This window comes from Peromyscus eremicus, chromosome 13 (genome assembly GCF_949786415.1).
Source record: "Peromyscus eremicus chromosome 13, PerEre_H2_v1, whole genome shotgun sequence".
In the NCBI taxonomy this organism is placed as follows: domain Eukaryota; kingdom Metazoa; phylum Chordata; class Mammalia; order Rodentia; family Cricetidae; genus Peromyscus; species Peromyscus eremicus.
In genome coordinates this window covers 25672205-25697030 of record NC_081429.1, presented here as the reverse complement: position 1 = coordinate 25697030, position 24826 = coordinate 25672205, and the positions used below count along the sequence as shown (strand labels likewise).

General features: G+C 41.8%; 1 protein-coding gene across 1 annotated transcript in view; it reads right to left on the bottom strand.

The window, feature by feature from the left end:
• The window catches only part of LOC131923646 (disks large-associated protein 1-like), a 156169-nt gene that overhangs the window by 72345 nt on the left and 58998 nt on the right, over positions 1-24826 (bottom strand). Inside the window, exon 2 of the mRNA XM_059278779.1 lies at positions 3518-3732. Within this exon, the coding sequence (XP_059134762.1) occupies positions 3518-3732 (215 nt within the window). The remainder of the gene's footprint in view (positions 1-3517; positions 3733-24826) is intronic.

The following is a 24826-nucleotide window of genomic DNA, read 5'->3' as shown; positions in this document are numbered from 1 at the left end:
TGAAGGGTCAGTGGGGTGACGAGGGAGAGGAACGTGAGAGAGACAGGAGTTACTATGGAGCTCGGCAAGCCCGAAGACGAACTCCACCGTCAAGCCTTCTCCTGATTTCAGAATGTTCACCTGCCTGTAGGGTTCGGTGTGCTGAAGACCCAATCACTAACATTAAGGGGCTGACGCATGAACAAATTCTCGAGATGCTTTTGGAAAACAAGAGGAAAAACAATGGAAGGAAGAGTAGGAGTGCTCTCTCCATCTCCAAGAGAAGAGGGGAGTAGAAAGCCTCAGACACAATGTTGTCCCCATCCCACTTGACTAATTTTAGTTATCTTGGTTCATGTCTATGATTCATCCCTAAAGCTGTGAATTGTTGAGGAGGAAGGAGGAAAAAAAATTGACTTAAATGTCAAAGAAGTAGGAACATAAATATAGTTTTCTTTTTTTGGGGGAACTAGAATTCCAGGATCTGGGTATCTTTTTTTTTTTTTTTTGCATGAGGGACTAAAAGCTTCAAACTTCTAGAAAAATAATGACTCCAGTCAAAACACCACCAAGGAATAAGACAGGATTGAGTCCAAATCATGACACTTTTGACTTTTTCTCCTTCAATATGGTTAAACTAGACGTCAGTAAATGAGCGTATGTGACTAAGTATGATGGAAACATAATATGTAGACTGTGGTAATACATGGGACTCATGAAACAGGACAGGGAGAAATTAATGCTGATAAGTAGATTTAGGAATAATTGTGGGGAATGTCATGTTCACACAGAGAAGAAAGGCACGATTGTACAGTGCTCAGACATTCTCCGGCCCGCTGAGGAATAGGGTTCAACATAGAGAAGGCTTGATGAAACTCTATACTGAGTAATGAAAAACACTTTTTTTTTTTTAAAATTTGTGAATAAACTGATTTCCATTTTGAGTTTCCATCAGTCTGGAGACTAGAAATAGACCTCACTTACACACACTCAATTTGAGCATTTCACTGACGTCAACATCCTCCTCCAGGAATGTCTGACCTGTGGTACATGGACTACATGTGCCTCAGATGAGCACCCCCCCAAAAAAAAAAAACCAGCCATAAACTTACTTAAAACATTGACATTTTTTGGTGACTCAATTACACGGTTCTTGAGCATGAACTTTGTAGATGACAGCACGTCACAATGTCATAAAGCTGGACACACCAGTGAGCAGTCACTATTTGCCTCTTTGAGAGTCTCTTTCTGCTCTTAAAACTTGTGGGGAATAAAAGAATATGGATGTCTAGATATGACCCAGGAAGTTAGTGAATGAGTATTATGTAGAAAGCAAAGGAGAATTAATTTCAAGGGATGTGTTTCCTGGGAAGAGTTTTCAGTAGAATGTCCCTAGTGCAAAACAGGGAATGCTGAGTTCAGAATCTGCCTGTCTCTTGCCTCCCCAAGGCTTTCTTTGTTTTCCTCACAGCCCTTCTCCTGTCTGTTCACCTCATCTCTGTGTATAGTGGTGAGCAGTAGCAATCATTGTCTGCTGTCACCTAAGGCCCAAGGTGTCACTTAGTTAATGTGTCCAGCATGTCCTGCAGATGACCTGACAGGATGCTCTGGATGGGGGAGGATGCTGGAGGCTGCCCGTCTTCACCTCTTCATTTCAGATAAGCTTGAAGGACTAATGTGACTTCCTGCCCTCTGCCTGCCTTCACTTGTCTTTTCACACCATGACTGTGACAATTATTATCTCTTGTAGAGAGATATTTTAAGGCCTACTACACACACACACACACACACACACACACACACACACACACACACACACTTGGCCTCACTTCACAACACTTTGGCTCACCATCTTTTTTTTTCTCTCACAAAATCAGTTTACTATTTAATTTTTTTTGTGTCTCTTGCAGGTGTGTTGAAATTCAACAGAGATTTGTTTCCATTTTCAAATAAATGTCCACAACCAACTTCTATCCTGCAGTCACGTTGTAGGCTGACTCACATCCCCCAGACAGATACACTGCCAGTATTTGTGAATACTCACAGCAAGAACAAGGTCTTACAGATTTAATCAAGTTAACATGAGGCTGATTAGGGAGGTCCCTAATGCTACGGCTGGTGTCATGAGAATGATGTAATGTCAGCCAAGGGATGCCAAGTGCTGCTGGCCTCAACCGGAATCCAGAAGAAACAAGGAAGGCTTGACCTCTGCAGGTTTTGGCAGGTGTACACCCCAACATGTCTAACTTCCTGTGCTAGGAAGCAGCAAATTGGTTGTTTGTGCTGAATTTGTGATGACACCCTTGATTAGTAACACACAAAATCAAAGTGAAGGAACACAGGCATTGGAAGGGTAGAAAGAACAGCTCCTCTTTGTGGTTTAGCTAACTAATGTATCAGCGCTAATCTTCAATTAAAAAGACTTCAGAGCAATTCCATATGGTCCCTTGAAAAGGACCCAAGACTAGATTTTCCTGTATGTCCTTCATTATGCCTTATGCCCTTCGTTACTTAAATAATTCTTGTTATAGATTAGTCAGCTGCTTTTCAGTGTCCTTGATCAATATTTGTATTTTTACATTTATATCTTAACCCAGCTGCTTTGTTCTTTTCTCCTTTATCTGTCTCTTAATATTTCACTCTGTAACCTAAGGCAAGTGTATGAATAGTAATAGTCACATGTATTTTACAAAGAGGGTACTTTAAAAATACCTGCAATATATCTTTTAGGTCCAAATGGATCTATATTCTAAGGCTCTGGTTTACTCTTTATAAACAATATAAAAAATTAGATCTGTTTGAAGTAATCAGTGTCTGGGCTGGGTGTGGTGACAAGGCCCTTAATCCTAGCTTTCAGGAGGCAGAGGCAGGCATATCTCTGTTGAGTTCAGGGTCAGCCTAGACTACACAGTGAGCACCAGGCCAGCCAGGGCAACACAGTGAGACATTGTCTCAAAAAAAAAATACTTTTAGTTGTTTCCTTTGCAAAGTTGTTTTTCTCCAAACAGCACACATATAAAGATTCATACTCAATTTTTCAAAATAAACAAAAACACTTTTAAGGTCTTGCAAACTATAATATGTGTGGAGTTAAAATTCAAACATGCTTATCAAGAATTATCATGCACTACCCAATTTCCCAGCATGATTACATTCTATACAGTTTTCTGACATAAACATCTCCATCACATTACATAATTTTCTGAAAATCCAAGTCTTCCAAGGAAGAGTTCCCTTGTATATTTAGTGGCTGAAAAAAAAGATCCAAAATAGAGTACGTGGGTCCTTTCATTGACCAGATTTTTTTTTTTTTCAGAAGCATTCTGATTGCCTTTGGGGGTTAAGAGTACCCCTACATTTCCTTGTCTTTGATGACACTGGCATTTACAAGTCAAATTCAATGTCAAAACCAATAGGCCAGTCATTATACCACTGTATCTGAAGGATGTTTCCTGCTCCACTCCATCTAGTCATTGGTCGGATCCTAGGCGCTAACACAGGGGGATAAAGGAAGCACAGAGGTAGTAGGATTACTCACTTGAGTGTGGTGAGCTCTGTGAGGGAGGGTTGTGTAGCCTTGAGATAGCTTTCTCTTCTTGCAGCCACCTTGGGAGAAGGCTTGGGACTGGTGTCTGAGTCCCCGCTGTCCTCATCGCCCATGGCCTTGATGTAGCTGCCACTTCGCATCCTTCGGCATGGAATCTCATCATCTTTCCCACGAGGTGTGTACCCTGTCCATTCATCTTGGGGAACCTAGTCAGATAGGAAAGAGAAGTTCAGTTTCAATAAAAGTGAACTTTTTAACGTTTTTCTTGTCCTTGTCTTTTTTTTTTTTTTTGTATGACTCTGGAATAGAGATTAATTATCTAACTCTCAGACATTAGTTTTTTAATATTCAAGTTTTACTGTAACCGTTTTGAAAATAATTTTAACACGTGCACACCCATGTTGCAATCTTAGTCAAGCATGGAGCATCTGGAAAGTGGGAACCCCCTGGCTCTGGTAACTTACACTTCTCAACTTTCTCATACTTATAACAGCTGAGGTGGAAGAATGTGATGGAGAGGAAAGCCATTTGATCTGAACTTTTCATTGACCTGACTCCATCAGCACTTGGGAGTTGGGGATGTTCTCTGCTTCATCCTGGTTTTCTGACTTCACGGCTGTACTATCCCGCGTCTGCTCTTTTCTTTCTGACAACTTCTCTGTTCAGTTGTATTTACTTTCCACTCATCCACTCTTTCTGAGCTCTTTAATTTTTATCTGGTCTCAGAGGATCTGACTAAAGCACCTTTTGGGAGGTTTTCCAGCAATGTTTTCATAATAGCCAATTGCCTTATTTCAGTATTTGTTCTTACGGGCTTCTCCAGCACGCACATACAACACACACTACGCTCACTGAAAGCATCTCCTGTTTGCCATCCGGCTTGATCTACGACTGGGAGAGTTAGCAGTCAGTTTCTTTCCCCTCAAGTTTTGCTGGATCCTGTTATGCATTCCTCACTATGGAGTCCACACAGAGGATGCTTTCTCATATTTTCTACAACCATTTGTTAAGCTGAGCAGGACATTAGATATTCTGTTTTACATTTATTACGTGATGACATTACTTCCAATTCCTTTTTTTCCCCCTCTATTTCAGCAAGGACTCAACCTAATTCTTATTTAGCTTCACTCTTCATCCATTGGTGAAAGAAACACACAAAAACCACTGGCTTTATCCTTCAAGAAGTGAAAAGAGCCCACAATGCATCGTACCCTGTACGGGGCTTAATCAAGAGACAAACCAGGGTGAGGCTGATTTTACCACTGACATGCTTACAATAGGGATGAGCAGATACATGAACCTAGGGCTACCTCTAAATCAACATGCTTACAAGTTGAAGATGCCGTGCCATAATGGGATATGCACTAAAGAGACACTAGAAGCATGGCCCTGTCAGCAATGAAAATGGGGGAAAGAGACCTGGGGGGGCTCCATTGAACTGGTCAGGTTTGCAATGACAAGATCAAATGAAAACATATACATTTATATACATACACACACACACATATGTATGCATGCATGTATGCATGCGTGCATGTATGTATATATGTATGTGTGTTAGGGTCTCATGGGCAGACCAGTAACTCGCTGTGTAGCCCAAGCTGGCTTGGAACTCTCAGTCCACTTGCCTCAGCCTCCTGGATTCTGGGATTAAAGGTGGGTACCACCATATCCAGGGATAAAGCATCAGCTCCTTGCATATTGGGATTGAGTATTTAGATGCTAGTGGTTCCTGGTTATGGAAAGTGACACAGCAGCTCATCAGCCACGTGTAACCTTGCTAAGCAGTTTGCTCCCAGTGACTTATTTCTATCAGTGTAACTCTATGCTTTTATTTTCTTTCTGCAATTTTCCTATGAAAAGCTGGGGGGTCAGAGAGCTGACAAAGGACATGAGGGAAGCCTTGGGATTGAAAAATGCTCACGTTGTCTCACTCCAGGGAGTCCCCTTATCCAGGAGTAGCTGGCCAGTGCAAAGTAAACTCGGTGGGTTATTGATTACATTTGTTTTGGCAACTTTTATCTTTTTTCTTGTTTGCTTGCTTTGATATTCCTTTTTGTATGCTGTTTTTTTTGAAAGAGAGAGAGAGAGAGAGAGAGAGAGAGAGAGAGAGAGAGAGAGAGCGCTAAAGATGGGTAGGAAAACATAAAAGAGTGCTCCAGTTGAACTTCAAAAATCAGAATGCTTTTACGAGAAATAGTCTGTGAGTTTGAAGCTTAAAAGTGTTAAGAAAATTGTCCAGGATGACTCTTACCTACATTAGATATAGACTTCTAAATTTTATCCACTGTGGAAAGTGAAATTACACACTCACTATCAGAAGCACTGTTCTCTCCTCCTTAAATCACGGGCTTTGCTGTGTAATCAAAATGCCATCGACTGCTAAGAGCCCCTTATCCAGGGGTGGAGCCTTGTGAGCCTCTCCCCGCCCATGCTGGACCGTAAACTGGCTTGATCTTGGGCAGGTATCCAGAGCTGCCGTGAGATCATGAGTGCAATGTCCTTGTCATGTCCAGAAGACACTGATTATTTCTTAGCAGGCTTCCTGAAGCTCTAGCTCTTACAATCTTTCCATTCCCTCTTCCTGCTTGTTTCCCAAGCAATGGGGCAGGGGTGCAATACAGATGACCCATTAAAGCCTGAGGATTCTACAGTTGCTCGTTCTCCACACTCTGACCAGTTGTGAATCTCTGCATTAGCTGCCATCTTATGTAAAAAGAAGCATCCCTAACGAGGATGAAGAGGAGGCGGAAAGAGGGTTAAGAGCCAGAGAGGATGGAGGATACCAGGAGAACAAGGCCTTCTGAACCATCCACTGAACTTACAGAGACTGAAGCAGCAAACACAGGGGCTACATAGGTCCTCTCCGTTTAGTGTTTTCATGGGACCCCTTAATATGCGAATGAGTGGGTCTCTGATTCTTGTGCCTGCTCTTGGGGCTCTTTTCCTTCCGTTGGTTTGCCTTGGCCAACTTCAATGTGATGGTTTTGTTTTATCTTACATTTTATTTTGTTATGTTTGGTTGTTATCTCTTAGAAGCCTGTTCTTTTTTTTAAAATGAGAGACAGAAAGGGAGTGGATCTGGTTAGGAGGAGAGGTGGGGAGGAATTGGGGGCAGTAGAGGGAGGGGAAACTGTAATCAAGATATATTGTATGAGAAAAGAACCTATCTTCAATAAAAGGAGAAAAAGATAACTTTTGGAAGATAGTTTGATGCTATGTCCACTAAGCAAAATAATAGTAGTAGGTTCACTCCTAGGGCCAACGAACTCCTCAACAATGGGTTCTTGGCCATGTTTCCAGTACAAAGTATGAGTTCCTTCCTTTGGAGTAGGCCTTCAATCCATGCAGAAAGATGCTGGTTACCTCCATACTATGCATGCCACTATTGTACCAATGGATTTATCGTTTGAGGCTGGTCATTACATGGATGTCTTTTCTCCCCAACCAGTCTGAACAGCACTTTCTGGCACCATAAAAGCTAGTCACCATAGAGGAAGCTCTGAGGTCAGTACCAGTGTCATTTCTGTGATCTTTCCTGTGACCAAAGTATGTGCTACCTTCAGGAGTAGGGTCTTCCCATCACAACTTGCACATTGTTATGCTGAGCTCATGGTGTGCAGATACTGTCTGAAGTATGCTCTGTTGGTTTCTTTGATCCACACAGGGAAGGGGTGATATTATTTTTCCCTTATTTTACAATGGAGGAAACTGTCTATGGAACTAGGCCACATTATAGGTGTGAAGGACAGAGTCTCAACAGGGCAGTGCCTGGGCCTTACTTTTGTCCAGTATTTGATGGAGATCTTCTTTCTGGGCTGTGCTTTGTTACACCTGTTGAACTGCATAGTTACAGTCCTTGACACAGTCACAGTTCATCACATACGTTAGTCATTTACTAACCATGCTAGTAGCAATGTAGACTTTTCATTTTTCTAAACTAAAAGGCCTCAGGATCACCACAGCAACAAGGATTTCTCAGAAAATTATAAATGATGAGAACAATCTTGTTTTTCTTCAGTTGGTAAGTGACTCATTGCACAGATACAATCATATTCAGATCCTCATCATCAGCTTAGCAATTGCATCCTAAAAATTAACAAGTCAGGGTCACTGATGACCTGTCCTTCGCCATTTCTCAACCCTGATGTAAGGTTCATAAGCGTTGCTTTCTGGAATACGTTAGAGATGAATGACAAACTGATTAGCTAATATGCCAATTTCTGTTCAGGTGCTTTGCAAACTTAGCTCGAGGCAGAAACCCGGGCTTCAGGAAAAATAGTCTGCAATCGTTGCTAGGGGAACAGGCTGAGAAGTGTTTAATCTGTGTGCCTTTCAATTAATCATTCTTTTCAAATGATAGTGGTGAAAGAATTGTACCAATGTGACTTCCATTGGAGTGGAGCATAAATATTAGCATATTATTCACCTACCTAAAGGCAGCATTACAGCAAGATTTCATATAAAATAACAAAGAAGTTAGTTCTGAAAAAATACAGATGTAGAAAATATAGACCCTGGAGAAGAAAAATACCATTGCTGAACTGTTAGGATGAGCAAAATTGCTGTAATTAAGAGCCTGTGGGGTGTGTGTGTGTGTGTGTGTGTGTGTGTGTGTGTGTGTGTGTGTGTGTGTGCCTAACCCCTTACAAGCAAAAGAGGGACATCTCAGAGCTATATAGTTTTAGAAGGAAGCATACTGTTCTGTAAAGAGTCCAAAGAGTTCAATGTTACTCTTCTTTAGTCAGAAAGAAAAGACAGCTATGAGGTGGTAGCTCCTCCTTTGACCTAGTCAAAGGTTGCTGTGTTAGCCTGGGTTTCCCCTTTTTGCTCCTAAGTTGAATTTTCATCCCTGGGAAGGCACAGTCCTAGGCACGTCTACGGAGTTTCAGGCAGGCATGAGTTTGCTTCTTCGTTTGCTTTTCTAGAAACTCTGCCTAGGGGTAGTTAATGGTTTAGATTTCGATGATAAGTCTCTAACACCAGGGGGCATCCCGCCCTGTGCTGACTGACACACGTGTGGCATGGACAGGCTTTCAGGTTTGCTTGCACTATGTGGCTCACCTCTATGAGGACAGCCTAGCACTGCAAACAGCCTTCAGACCACCAGGGTTAAAGGGGTCCTAGGAGCGCTATTGTTCCCTTTCCGTTGCTCTCTCCCTGGTTGACCTGCTGTTTTGTTTTCTTTTTCTTTTTCTTTTTGGTTTTTCGAGACAGAGTTTCTCTGTGTAGTTTTGGTGCCTTTCCTGGAACTCACTCTGTAGACCAGGCTGGTCTCGAACTCACAGAGATCTGCCTGGGATTAAAGGCATGCGCCACCACAGCCGGGCCTGCTGTTTCGTTTTCTGCTGCTTACATCAACGAGTCTCCTTAACTGCTCCCCACAACTGCACAGAAAACTATTTAGGGGAATCTAAAGAGAAGGTTAACCCTGCCCACTGTTTGAAAAGGGCTATGCTGTTGAAGGTGGGGGTAGTCTCGTGGACTGGAAGTCCTGTTAAATAAAGGGGGCAGAAGGGCAAGTGCCTGGGCATTGTTCATGGTGGGACAGCGGATGGTCCTGCCAGTCTGAACCAGCTCAGGAGGCGGCTGGGCCCAACTACAGAAATAACACAAAAAGCAGTCTCCTACAGGTTAAGTTTGGTAATTGTGATAGATCATAAGGAAAGACTATTTGCTTTTTAATGCTTGTGTTTAATCACTAACATTCTAGTAGAGAAATTTCTACTAGATAGATCTATCTATCTATCTATCTATCTATCTATCTATCTATCTATCTATCATCTATCTATCTATCTATCTATCTATCTATCTATCTATCTATCTATCATCTATCTATCTATCTCTCTATCTATCTCTCTCTCTCTCTCTATCTATGTATTTTCAAGACAGGGTTTCTCTGTATAACGGTTCTGGCTGTCCTGGAACTTGCTTTGTAGACCAGGCTGGCCTCAGATTTATAGCGATCTACCTGCCTCTGCCTCCTGAGTGCTGGGATTAAAGGGGTGTAGCACCACTGCCCCCCCCGTCCCTTTTTAAATGATTTTTGAGGTAGGTTTTCATTATTCAGCTCAGTCTAGCCTGAAAGCTGCTGTGTAGCCCAGGCTGTCCTCCAACTCACAATCCTTCTGTCTCAGCCTTCCTTCTCAGCGCTGTGATGACCGGCATATGCCACCACGCCTATCCGAGGGTTTTGATAAAATGAGGAGTTATGCGGGTTTCCCATCTGAAGTCTAGAACTGAAGCTGCCTGTCATCACTGAGACATTGAAGGGCTCACCCCCACCAACCGGTGACTGTAATCAGATGTTGCCAACAGGGTCCAGAGCCGGGAGCCGACCACTTGAGGGGACATGCTTTTATTTCCTAAGCCTTTCTGCCTCCCGCTCTTATTCTGTTACTGCTGCGAGCAGTTCTGATTGTTCATCTGTCAGCATCACTTGATTCAAACTTACAGAGAGCCGGGAGAGACTGTGACGGATAAGCGGAGAAATAAATGAACAGGATAATTTGAGAAAAATAAATGCTGTAGGGAAACCAGATGAGACAGCATGACAGGGCTTCTAGAGGGGGCTGGTCTTTACTTGTTTCCCTCTTGTCTGAAAGGGGTGACATCTGAGAACCATAGCAGCCAGCCTTAGGAAGACCTGGGTCCCGCCAGTACAAACTCTATAGCATAGGAATAAGCTCGGAGTAACCAAAATCTAGTCGTGAAAAGTGTCAATCTGAGCAGAGAGCACGGGGCAGAGGGGCAGTGATATAAGGAGACGCCAGTAGGTTGAGCCAGGTCACACCCATCTTATTAGCACATCTCAAATTTTCCTCCAAAGATGAACTCAGCCTTCCCAAAGCCCCTTTAAACCACTGCAGCCTACATTAGTTTCTTTTGTGAGATCTACAAATCTGGTCTATTTACTTAGAGGTTTGTGAGCTATAGCTTGGGGACTAAATATGGCTTACTACATGCTTTTATAAAGAAAGCTTTATTGGGACGCATTTGTGGCCGGCGATTATATCTTGTCTATGGCTGGTTTTGAGTTACAAGGGCAATACTGTGTGGGAGTGAGAGGAATTATACCGTCCATGGGGGGTGGGGGAGGGGCTGTCAGAGTCTCATTCTTTGATACTGCAGACACAAAAATAATTGGATATGTTAAACAGCGGTATAAATTCAGAACAGACTGTCTACACTAGCAGTTCTGAGTGACAGTTCCCCATCAGGAAGTACCCCAAAGCTGTTTGTCCTGTTCAGGTGGGTGCGCTTTCCTGGCTTTACAACAACCCTGTATAATGTCTTTTGGGGTTTAGAAACCTTAGGGTACAAGAACCCTAGTGGGACCTATTTTCTTTCTTTCTTTTTTTTTTTTTTTTTTTTTTTTTTTTTTTTTTTTTTTTTTAAGATTTCTTTAAAGAACACTTGTCCTAAGACCTGCACGCTTGGTACACGTAAGGGATGTCCAGGCTGGTATGTGGGGTCAGGGGACTCACAACGGCTTGTAGTCACCAAGGTGGAAAAGAGCAGACTAACAGAGGTGCAAGCATCTCACTGTTTATCTATTTCTAGGGCCTACAATAGTGCCACAATCTATTAAATTTCTGCATAAATGTGATTGTCAACACGAGCTTTTACTTACTATACATGTAACTATGTGTGTAATCACATCTTTGACACAGTCTTTTCATCCGTAAAATGGGAACAGCTATCTAAGGAGTTCATGAGCTTAAGCACCATATAAACGTGAGCATAAAGGTTGGAAACAGCTATATTTTAAGTGTAGCCCGCCATAAATATCTTGGCGATGACATAGTGACAGTATTTCAGGATGATATTTTTTTGCATATTAGATATTCCAGTACAAGGATATACCTGTGACAGACTATGTAAAAAAAGCACCTACAAAAATACAAGCATTTCTTCTATGGTTAGAACATAGCTCTGCTGAATTGGTCATGGGTACCAAAAGGTATTTATCCATATTCTAGGCCCTTTGGAAATGGACTGTCTTTTGGTGCTTTTAATTCCTCTCCCATAGGTTTCCTCATATGAAGTTAAAGGAGCATCATACAGGTTCTGGGAGATCAAAGAAGGAGTACTTTAAAATCTTGCTCATATGAAACCTTGGAAGGTTGCGAGTCAAGGTTACTATGCCCATCTGGACATCTCAAACTTCAATGATGTGTTGAGCCTTTATCCCGCTTGGTGAGCAAACTCCCTGCATTTACCTCTCCTTACTTTCCTAAGGTGAGATGCCTTATTTTATCGACTCCAAGATGCCAATGCTGACCTCAGTATACTTTTTTTTTTTTTTTTTTGAGACAGGGTTTCTCTGTGTAGCTTTGCGCCTTTCCTGGAACTCACTTGGTAGCCCAGGCTGGCCTCGAACTCACAGAGATCCGCCTGCCTCTGCCTCCCAAGTGCTGGGATTAAAGGCGTGTGCCACCACCGCCTGGCTCGACCTCAGTATACTTTCTTACACTAACAAGAAATAAAGAAACACCATCAATGAACTCTGTTGCTTTAGATTATATGCTGCATCTCAGAAATGATAAATATGTGAAAAATATGGGTCTTAGGATCAATTTACAACTCTTTAAAATATATATGAAAACAAGAAATGAGACAGTAATAATAATGTCCATATTCAGTCACTTGCATTCAGCATTCATCTGTGTTATATGCTTGCAAAAATGCCTACCTATATGTTCACATAATGTCTATGATTCTGCTAGCTAAATTGAATGATGGTGAGAGATCTTTTTTATACTTTCTGTTATAGTTTGTATCAAATAAAGAGAACAGGGTGCAGAGAGGTTAGTGGTTAGTGTTGTAGAACCCCTCATTCTCAAGCTGGGTTCTGCTGTTTAGGGTTCAGGAGGAATTTTCCTTCCATTATTTATAAATATTTTTGACACACAATTGCCACTTTATGATAATCAACAGAGTACACACTTCAGATAAAAAATCCAACTTCATATAGATTTAAGGTCAGCTTACAGAAAAAAGTTAATCTATGAAACATAATTTATATAACTTGGAATAAAAGTGACAAGAATTACTGTTTATGATGTAGGAAGGCTTGTCTATAAAGACCCTGGCAAAGCACAAGAGCTCAAGACTTTGCTTCAGCTGGCTACAGGTCCTGAGCTGTTATCTGCAACTCGGACAAGTTAGACATTCAGTGCCCATGATGGTCCGATGGCTGAGAGATGAAGCCATGTGCACATCCTTGAGAGTGGAATATCTCAGGATGGGAGTCGGATGGTGAGGTTTGGAGTAATGAAAATGTGTGAGATTTGGGGAAATCTGAGAGCCACAAAAGGAATGAAGACACTTAGAAAGCCCAGACAGCTGAAGTGGAGTGTATGTCCTGAAAATTCACAAGGGTAGGTTGGGCCTTTCCTGGGGAGGTGATGGAACTGGTAGTTGTGGGGCACATAAGGCAGAGTTCTATGCCATCGGGGCCAGAGAGGCTGGAGAGGTAACAGGCATTTGGCTGGTCAGATAGACTACAGACAACAAAACAAGGAGATGTAGGGATCAGAGTGGCGTCATTGATAGGCTTATGTAACACTCTTGATGTTTTCCAAAGAACAAAATATTTCAGTGAAGGTTATGGGGTAAATGGTGGTGCTTGGCCCTGGCTGAGGGGGCAACAGAACTAGCCCTTCTGAGCTTCATGACCAAAGGTCAATTGCAGGACAAGAGCTTGTGTTTATGAAAGCAGAGATGGTGATCTGCTATCTACAGAAAAATCTAACAGTTAAGGAATAATATCCTAGGGTCGGGGCAGCACCATCCAGCAATCCTGTAAAACAGGCATTGCTGTTTCTGTTTTGATCTCAAAAAGCCGAGACTCATAAGAGGTGAAATGACTTTCCAAGGTCATCCTAACGAACAAGAGGTTTGCTGTCTGGCACCAAAGCTTTTAACAGCATCACCCAGCCTCTGATGAATCCATCACTACCGAGTGATGAACAGATAAACTACAAAAAGGAAAAGGAAAAAAAGAGAATGGAGTGCACGCTCCCATTGAACTGCACTTATGAAAAATGAAATATAATTATTAAAAATAATCACAAATATTATCTTGTCACGAATTTTCTAGCTTTGGTAAAAGAGTCAGTACTTAAAGTAAGTGGGAAGTGAGATGGCCTTTGCATCAGTTCTGTGATTCTGCTACCGCTGTTCTCTGCGTTATGGCTCAAACAAAAACCGCCCCGTTGTTATGTGTGTGAGAAGGGGTGTGGCTGGGGGGGGGAATCAGAAGACTTTCAGGACAGTCACACTGGTCACGGTGACTCTGGAGGCCTCTGAGCACCCCAACAGTGCTCCAGCTTTGGTAGGAAGGCTTGGCTGTGGGGACAGCTGCCCACAGAGATGGCTGCGACGCACTGGCCTTCTAAGCACTTTTAGTGGCTCTCAGATTCCCTACTCACTCTGCTCCTTCGCATCTTCTTGGTGGCTGGGAGAACTGCTTTCCTGCTCCACACAGCTTTCACCTTGACAAATACGACTTGGCTTAAGTGTCCCTGCAGCCTTTTTAGCTTGCTCTTCTCATAGCAAAAGCGGCAGAAGGAAAAAGAGAGCAGGAATAGGAAAATTACAATGACGTGATAGGCAGATCCTTAGGCCGTCCGTAAGACTGTCCTCACCCAAATAGGATTTGATCTCCCTAGCAACCGCCCGTCTTCACTCCTATGGAAGCCCAAGGCTGGAGTGCGACTGAGTTTGCTTCACTTACAGTTACCTTTTAAGGGCAAGTGCGAATACCCACCTTGCTTAAAACAGGGGTTATAACCCTTGTCAAAGCTCCCTCTGCATGTTCTTAAATGCTCTCATTTAAGAGCTTGGTGAGCAGCACTATGGAATAGAGATCTGTTCACTGAGTGACTCTGTGAGATTATTTTTTACCTACAAACATTTATACTTGTCTTCAGGGGACCTAGCACCATAAAAGTTTCTGGGTAAATATGCCCAAAGCATTTTATAAAACATAGTCTCTGAAGAAATTTACAAGTTTTTACTGAGTCAGGAGATTTGGAGGATGGACAAGAAAAGAGTGAGAACAGCTTTAAAGCATGTCAAACTGAGTTGGGCACTAACTCTTGGGGCAGCTGAATTACCTGGTGTTGGAGTTTGTTCCCATACACCCTGTTCCCCAGTGGGTGAAACTGTGGGAGTACCCACAGGCCTCTGGGAGCTGCTGGGAAGGGTTATCAAGGTGCCAGACGATGAGAGAAAGGGACCCTTGGGCTGAGCCTTTGTGACACCATTAAGATATAGTAGCTGAGATTCTGACTTCCAGTTGGCTATATGAAGGGGCAGAAGGGGAAGTGAATATATTTTTTAAAGATTTATTTATTTTTATTTTATATGTATGGGTGTTTTGTCTGTATGTATGTCTGTGTACAACTTGTGTGCTGGGTGCCTATAGAGTTACAGATGGTTGTGAGTTGCCATAAGGGTGGCTGGGAATTGAACCCAGGTCCTCTGGAAGAATACTTAGTGCTTTTCATCACTGAACCACCTATACAAGCCCTGGAAAGTGAATATTTATGAGTGGTCTAGTCTGAACTTTGACTGGAGTGGACACCAATGGAGTTTGCTATCTAAACATCACAGCTAGCTCACACTGGTTTTGCTTTGGAGAACCTTCCTCCTTTATTTGAGACCCATATATATGTTTTAGAAATGGTTCAGGATTCAGGCCATGTCCATCAATCAGTACATTGCCTTGTTCATTGTACTTTGCTTTATTGCTCTGCTGCAGGGCTGTGTGCATGATCTAAGCCTGTTCAATGCTTGGAATGCTGGGCAAAAATATTTTCTCTTTGATTGAGTAATGCAATAGGGAAGCAGGTAGACTTAGGTCCTGAAGGTAGCCATTTTATAATCACAAATATACGAGCATATTCTAATACACTGTCAAACCTATGTTGCTATCAAATCCCATTGCAAAAATGAGAACATCGAGACTTCATGGTATCAAGGGACTTAAAATAAATGTTCTACATGACAGTCAGATTTCTATTCTCCTTCTACCACACCATCCTGTCTAAATAAGATTCTAACCTTCCCTTCAACAATTCTTCATTAATCGTGAGATCAAGAATTAAATTTTCAGGACATTTTTTGAAATTTTTTTTTTTTAATTTTGAAAAATTTGACAAATAATGACTATTAGATGCTTGGAAGAACCCAAAGAGCTTGAAGTAACAGACAGAATGCACCCCACCCAACAATTAAAATTAGCTGTAAGATTTAGTGAAATGTAAGGAAAATCCAAAACATTTTAAAAGAGTTCAAAATCAACAGCCCCAGGGTTTGTCTGTGGCAGATAAACTTGTTTCTACTGGCTACAGAAGAGGATAATTTGGAGTCCTTAGTGGTTTTCATGAAGCTGTTTGCTTTTGGGCACATTGAGGGAATAGCCATTGGCTCGGAACAGCCTGCCTAAGCATTGTGTTTTTTCCATCACTGCTACAGTCAGGAGTGGGCTGTGTCTGTCCACCACATCATGTGTGGGTTTTAAGTATAGTTCCTCTTTCCAAAACGGAGTTCTCTGAAGAAATCTAGAATTCTTGACCGGGTGTTCGGAAGCAGAGATGGATCAGAAGTCTTCCTGCTGGGTTTTTGTCGAAACCCAGATACAGACATGTCATTCACCAAAACCAAATTGTGCTGTTTGCTAAAATCTCACAAATCACTCAGCCAGCCCATCAGCTGTCAGTGCTATACACTTGCTCACTATGTGTCTAATTTGTAGGGTGGTGATTCTATTTCTCTGGAACATGAAGCTTGATAAGCATGGGATGAACAAATAGTACAGTTATTTTAAAATGCTTATGAATATAGATGTTTCCCCTTAGAACAGAAAGTCTGATAATCTTGTTAAAATGGTACAAGTTTAGTCCATAAACTATTCAGTCAATCATCTCATACACTAGTAGTTAAACAAAATTCTGAAATAAATTTCAGAAAATATTTTTCCTTTAGAGCATTTATTTATTAATTTCAAAATATTGTTTCTTAAATGAGCCTATAACTAATTATATTTATCAATTGTTGACTTAACTTTTTGGCATTATAGACAAGCAAATGAAGGAGAATTCAAGAGATTTACAAAGATATGCATTCTTGGGTTTCATCACCATCCATTGATTACTATGAGCGTTATCTTGATGCTTTTATTTATTTTTTCCCAAGTAACAGTCACAGCACCTAAAAGTATACTGCATTTAACCGGACCACAGTGGAATTTTCCCTTCCTGAATCTATTCATTCTCTATCAATGAAACTGCACGAATCTAGTTCTTGGTATCTATACAGGATAAAGTCATATTTTGGTATCTTTATGCAATAGGTGATACAAAAATTATCACACAGTGACAGTAGCTCTTGAGGATTTGAACTTTGTTCTATTTTGTCACACTTCCTTCAGGCAGCAAGATATCTATAACAGGTATGTGCACAGATGGTCTGTTAAACAGCCATTTTTATCACCATTTTATCAGGCTGTCGTAAAGGCTGGAGCTTTGAATAGAGACAGACATGCTCTAGTTTAGAACTCCTTTAGGTTGTCCATTTGGGAATGGCTAAAGTGGCCACAAGAGCAGAATCAGAGATGAAGAATCATCTAAGGATCCTGGTGAAGAGCCAAAAGGCTGTGGCAGAGAGAGGAGAAGATGGATTTCTTAATGGTGAACTGGGTGTGCAGACTGGAAGAAAGGAGGCAAAGATGACCCCAAGAAAGGAGGCAAGGATGGCTTGATCTCCTAGAAGGACTGAATTCCTGTTGGCTGAAATGAAGAGGCCCCAAAAGAGCAGATTAGGGGTGGAAGATTCAGTCTGGACTCTACGTCAACATACACAGTGCAGGGACAGCTAGCTGAACAGTCACGTTCATTGGGGTACCACTCACAATAACCAAGTTACAGCATCGGCCTAGGTGTCTGCCAGATGAGTGGACACAAAGAAAACAGCACGTTTACATAGTGGAGTTTTATTCAGCCACAAAAAAGAGTGAAACTATGTTGTTTGCTTGAAAAATAGACTAAGTCAAGATCATCATATTAAGTAAAAGAGTAAGATTCAGAAAGAAAAATACTTCTTGTTTTCTCTCATTTGCAGAGTCTATCCTTTATATCAAAACATAAAACTCTCTCTCTCTCTCTCTATGCAAATATATATATTTCTTTTGCATATATCTGTGCAAAAGGAAGTCTGGCATAAAGGGATAGACCAGTGGGAAAGCATGGGAGAAAGAAGACAGAAGAGCATGGGGGCAACTATGGTCAAGGCACATCATACTCTTGAGTAAAACTCTCTTAATGAACCACAGCACCATACACAAACGTAAAACAGAAGCATGTCCTTGGCATGTGCTGACTTTGAGATGCCCAGGAGACATCCAAGAAGAGATGTTGAGGAGGGAGCTGGGCATATAAACACGGTAGGCCAGCAATCTGGGCTGGAAAAAATCCATGTGGACATGCACACAGCACTTACACATCTGAGAAAGAGTGATGCCTCTAAGGAATGAGTGTTAGGAGGAAAGAGAAGTGGCCCCAAAACAGTGGATAACTCAGCTTTCCTTCCATCGTTGGAGGAAGGACTCAAGAAGCGGCAGTAACGGTGGTTTGTGGACAGCAAGGTGTGCAGCCCTGGAAGCCGAGTAAAGGAAGGATTTGGAAGCCAGAGGATGACCTGCTGCACCCTACCCCCAGCCTTAATCTCCAGGGACACTAGAATAGCAACACCCATCTCCCCTCTTAGTCACTCTCTGCTTTATACAAAAGACTCGCCACTAATTAGCTTTCTTTTCTCAGCGGGAAGTAAACTCGAGAGCATAGCTTTTGTTTTCTTCTTTTTCTCTCTTCAAACTCTTTGACTGCTTTCCACAATAAGAGTGCATCTTACTTTGGAAACCCAGTGCCCCTACACACATGAAAGAAGAAAGAAAAACTTAGCCTTCTGGCTCCCCACAAACTCTATCTTCTTTTTTATTCTCTTCTATTGTATTCTACTTAATTAAAAATAATGTTGTTTCCGACCCGCTAAATTGATTTCACTAACTGCTAATTCGTCATGACCACAGTATTGAAAAACAGCTTTTTACAGCATCTGTCAGGGCCACATTCTTTATTAATCAGAAAGATAATGTTATTCATCTTTGCTTTTCCCAGTGAGCCGTCTGTGAAATCAATGCTCACCACGTACTTGTCGAATGAATAGTTTTGAGACCCTAAAGTCACGTTTCTTGAATGCAGCTCTATGGATTTTTGTTGCCTTTACTTTATTGATTGTACCCTGTGTGGAAAACTGTTCCCTCAAAGCTCTTTGTCTAGAGATGATTTGAGTCTTTTTGAATAGCTCCTGGAAGAGCTGGTGAAGACCACCCTCTGGGTGACATCCACCAGTAGCGTTACTACTATACACAAAACCAGGGAAGGCATGCAGACCCATCTGCATACCTTTGCATATTCTTACATTAACCTCTTTGAGTGTGGCCAGTGGTGCTGAAAAAAATTAAGAGCCTGATGCATTCAATCTCTGAGACCCACACAGTGGAAGGAGAGAACTGGCTCCTGAACGTTATCTTATGACTTCTACATGCATGCTGTGGTGCATTCCCACCACAAATAAATGCAATAAAGTTTAACAAAAAATGTCAAATTCAAACCAATTAAGCTCCCCTTAACCATCCTATAGTCTAAAAGAAGAGATCTCAATATTTTAGAACAATCTTATTTTTTAATATTGTAATTTTCATAGTGTTTCATGTCAAGACGAAATGTCTGTCACCCTTAGGAACAGGAGGAAAAGCTTCTATCAATTATCTGTAATTTGAAACAAATGGTCTGGAGGAAAATGATGAGTACCAACATGTCTTAGAATCCTAAAACATCTGATTAGAAGTGACGTATGATATAACCTGCACATGCCACTCAATGAAGCTTTACCACAAAAGCCCAGCATGTAGTAAGTTCTCAATAAGTGTGAGCTGAAATGAAATGCTTCATATGAATACCTACAAAGAGTCATGAAGGAGATGGAGTGTCTTGCTACCATGTTATTCTTCTTCATGCAGCCTGTCACTTACAGGAAGAAATGTGCTACAACAAAGTCCAGATTTTTGGAATCAGGTCAACCTGGGCACAGATCTGACCACCAAACGTGATGTTACTTACATGGCCTCCTTCTAACTTCAGGCTTTCAAATGTAAAATGAGAATATTGAGACTTACAGGGATATGACTGTAAGGATAAAGACAATATAAATATAAAATAATTTACAACATACTAAATAACATGCAGAATGTGCTCATTAAATATGATAACAGAGACACGTCCACCAAATGAAAGCTTGTAGAGTGTTTTGGGGGTGGGAACTGGGAAAAGGTACCAGGCCATGTGGCTAAACATAAATAAGAATTACGGGTTAATTTAAGTGTAAGAGCTAGTCAATAGTTAGCCTGAGCAAATGGCTGAACAGTTTTAATTAATATAAGCCTCTGTGTATTTACTTGGGTCCAAGCGGTCACAGGACTGCGGGAGCCGGGCAGGAACAGGATAACTTCAGCTACAAGTGGGCTTGATCCAGGATGTATTTTCATGTGGAAATCATGCAGTAAGGGATTGATAGTTAAATCTTTATGTGGTGGAAGTCCCTAAATCCTATTTAACACATGATAGAGCTTATCCATAATGGAATAATGGAATACACAATAAACCCAAGACTCTGAGGTTTGGTGGGGCTGAGAGAGATTGGTAGACTTGGAGGATTCTCCAGAGGCTTGGGTGTGGGGGACGGCAGACTAGTCAAGGCAGAACAGAAGAAAACTCCACATTTGTTTTAAGACACTGGTGTGCATGACTGTGGCAATGGCAAGTCTTAACCCCACACGGAGGTCACCTGGATGCTCAGGCAGGAGTGATGCTGCCATATTGGGACAGTCTTCCCAGGAAAACCTCAGTTTTGCTCTTAAGGTCGTTCTATTGATTAGATGTGGCCCACCATCCACATTATGGAGGAACATTACTTTTATGTAAGGTAAACTAACGGCTGATTTTATCTGTCTCTCTAAAGCTTCTAACACAGCAACATCCACATAAGGGTTTGATTCAATGGCTGGGTACTCTAGCCTAGCCAGGTGGCTACGTGGAAATTACTACCATGGGTGCGGACACAGGCAGCAGAGGACACACAGCAAAAGGAAGGCTTTGGAGTAGATGTTCAGGTTTGCTTTGCTTGTGAGTTGTACGTGCTCTGTCCGTTTTGTGGAGAAGTTATCATTTGGATCAAAAGCCTACATGTAAATATGATGTCCCCACCACTAGCTGCGCTGGAGGCTCACAGAATCTTTCCAACATCAAACTTCTGTGGCCTCCTTTGCACCCAGCACCTGGCAGACTGTCTGGCCAGTCAAATTCAGTAACATTTTTTTTTTTATTTCTTGTTGACAAATAAACTGGAAGACTTGAAGTTAGTGGAAATATCATGCCAGATGATATAAATAGGAATCTGAGAGGCCAATCTTTCCCTTAAACCTTTTATCTAAAAGACCAGTAATTCACAATGCTCCACCTTAATAAACATAAATACAGAGTTAATCTACAGAAGTCAAGATTTACTCTAAGAACTTGAATCACTGCTTATAAAATACTTATTGTACTTTTTAAAAACCTTTTGCTTAGAAGTCTGCCTCACCCACAAATCTATAAGCAACCTTGGAGAAGAGATGGTGTTGTTGGTCTCACAGATACTGCTATTCATACCTACAATCCCCATTCCAAGGTGAGCGAACCATGAAGTGAAATAAAAGCATTCATGAAGTGCATAACTACCTCAATTGGGTTAGAACTGATTTACTAATTAATTGAGAAGTGAAATACAGGAACTTTTAATCCTGGATTCTCCACCATCAATGATGGGGAAGAAACCTGGCATTCAAAGTGTATGGGTAAAGGGGACCTCTGCAGATTATGCTTCAGTGCATGGAGGAGCTGGTATGTGTCCACATGTGGGTATGTAAAGGCAGGAAGGCAGGTAGGAGATCCATAGCCAGCATTCGGAAGAATGGCATCCAAGGGACTGCACGTGGATGTTTCCATGGAGACCTTCAGGTATCCAAAGCTACATTTCGCATCAGGGCCAACTGAACACCAGGTCAAGGGAGCCCTGTGATCGGATCTGGGAAGGACTAGTGAGCAAAAATAAAAACTGCCATCTTACCCAGCATATTCCAAAGTACATTTTATTTATCATGGATCCTTGGACATGTAGCAGGAATCTTAGAGAGTCTTATTAATAAAATCAAACCTGGAGCCAGGTATTGAGGTGAAGCTGGAAGATCAGAGAAGCAGAACAAGCCACAGCTACCTCACCTCGCCAGTTCCTCAGCTGGTCTTGTTTCCTCAGACTGGAAGCCTCTGAATCCTCATCCACAATGAATATCAGCTGAACTGCTGCTAGAAGCCTGAAAGCTTAACCAGCTAAATGCTTCTAGTTTCTGGTCTTCACGCCTTATACATCTTTCTGTTTTTGCCATCACTCCCTGGGATTAAAGGCTCACTTCTTGGGATTAAAGGCATGTGTTACCATGCCTGGCTGTTTCCAATGTGGCCTTGAACTCACAGAGATCCAGAGGGATTTCTACCTCTGGAATGCTAGGATTAAAGGTGTGAGTGCTAGCCGGGCGGTGGTGGCGCACGCCTTTAATCCCAGCACTCGGGAGGCAGAGCCAGGCGGATCTCTGTGAGTTCGAGGCCAGCCTGGGCTACCGAGTGAGCTCCAGGAAAGGCGCAAAGCTACACAGAGAAACCCTGTCTCAAAAAAAAAAAAACCAAAAAAACAAAAAAAAAAGGTGTGAGTGCCACCATTTTCTAGCCTTTGTATCTAGTGGCTGTTCTGTCTCTGACCCTAGGTAAGTTTATTAGGGTGCACAATATTTTGGGGAACACAATACCACCTCATTGGACATATTTTGCAGAAGTGGTTTCCAAGAAGGGCTGGAGATACTGACTCTGGGATTGTTTGTTTTATGAAGATTCCAGGACACTTGCTGATAGGAGCATGAATGTGTCACTCAGTCTCACAAACTTTGCTGTTTTTCTTCATGTGACTTCTCTTCACACCATCCCACAGCAAACCCCATCAATTATAAATGAATGCTGATATACAGAATGTAATTAAAGCTGACATGATGATAAGCAGTAGGATTTAGTCTGACTTCATACGTCCTTTTAGGTCAGTGCATTTTCCACTTAGCCACACCACACATCAATGAGTTATCTACCTACTAAACTCTACAAAGGGGAAAAAAAATCAATGAACACATATTAATATTGTGTGTGTGTGTGTGTGTGTGTGTGTGTGTGTGTGTGTGTGTAGACGGGAGGTAGATGTCAGATGTCTTCTTTATTGCACTCCAGCCTACTTTTTCTGAGACAGGGTCTATCGGTGAACCTGGACCTTAACCTATTCTGATTGGGTAAGTCTAGCTGGCTAGCAAGCTCCAACCACCCTCCTGGTTCTGTCTCCTCATTGCTAGGATTATAGATACATGTCAGTATGTTTGGATTTTTCCGTGGGTACTGGCAACCCAAACTCAGCCTCTCATCCTTGTTACTGCAGATACTTCACTGCTGGAGCACCTACCCATCCCCTGCGCCAACATTTTGATGGCAAAAATTATGAGGGGAGAAGGGCCTATTTATGTTTATAAATGATTATCTCTGGATGTAAGACTAACAGGAGCCTTGCTAGTTGCTTGTGTGAGCACACACACACACACACACACACACACACACACACACATGCTGTTATTACTTCTCTCTTTAAAAATCTAGTGCCTTCTCCCCCCCGTCCAATCCCCCACGGATCCACAGCACACTTTGTACAGAACAGTGATGTTTTTCCCACTTTGGAACTGAACTACCTACAGAGAGCAATACTGCAGGTGCACTTTGAATGAAAGAGGCTTTGTCTTTTTTCTCCCCTTTATCATTTGCTAATGGGTTACAATGGCCCTCTGAGAGCTCTCCACATACCCTGCCACCTCCCAGTGGTGGTGCTGGCTGTCTGCAGCTCATATGCTTCACTGCAGAGATGAGTGGGCACTTAACTTCCTACTCAGGTTTGCAAGTGTTTGTTTAGAGTAAAAGTCTATGGATTAACAGAGAAGCATTAAGTTAAATTCCATTTATGACATCCTATAATATTGAAAAAAAATCCTTTCTGGGTGAGAATTAGACAAATAACTAGAAAAATACATTTGAGGGGCTGGGAGTGCAGCTCGGTGGTAGAACATATGCTTTGCATTGTTGGGGACTATTATTTTAAGGTGTGTTACTTTTGTTTATGTTGCATTTGTTCAACTCTGTGAAGCTGTGTTACTGTGCCTGCCTAAAACACCTGATGATCTAATAAAGAGGTGAATGGCCAATAGTGAGGCAGGAGAAAGGATAGGTGGGGCTGGCAGGCAGAGAGAATATACAGAAGAAGAAATCTGGGAAGAAGATATCTAGGAGCTGGAGAAGGAGGAGGACTCCAGGGGCCAGCCACCCAGCTACCGAGCCACCCAGCTACACAATAAGAGTAAGATTTATAGAAGTAAGAGAACTGGAAAAGCCCAGAGGCAAAATGTAGATGGGATAATTTAGGTTAAGAAAAGCTGTCAAGAAACAAGCCTAGCTAAAGCTGGGCATGTATAATTAAGAATAAGCCTTCATATGTGATTTATTTGGGAGCTGGGTGGCCGGCCCTCCAAAATAGTAAAAAAAAAAACAAACAAAAAAAACAACATTGTATGTCTGAGGCCTCCAGTTTGACCCCCAGACACATGTTTTCTCTTGGAATGTCCACAGGAAACATTTTTTTTTTTCCTGAGAAGAAGCTATTTCCTAAATAGTATAAAAACAAAAAAGATATGTAATTTCCTAGTTTCTGTACAAGCTAGATGTAGATGTAATTCTGAACAGACAAATAAAATATCACCATAGCTAGACAAATTTCTCAGTATGACTCTAAGAGCTGTGAAACTGTGCACAGTGGAGGCTGTTGCCCGGTGTGAGGGGCAGGCAGTGGGGGCAGCTTCTGTCCAGAGGGACAGTGGGGGCTGACCAATGGCTGTTGATTTTCTTTAAAAAAATACATTTTTACTGAAAATTGTTTTCTCATGCAATATAAAAAATTAAAAATAACCCACAAGAAACACACACACACACACACACACACACACACACACACACACACACAAACACAAAATCTGAAACCATAATATACAAGTAAAAGGCCAGT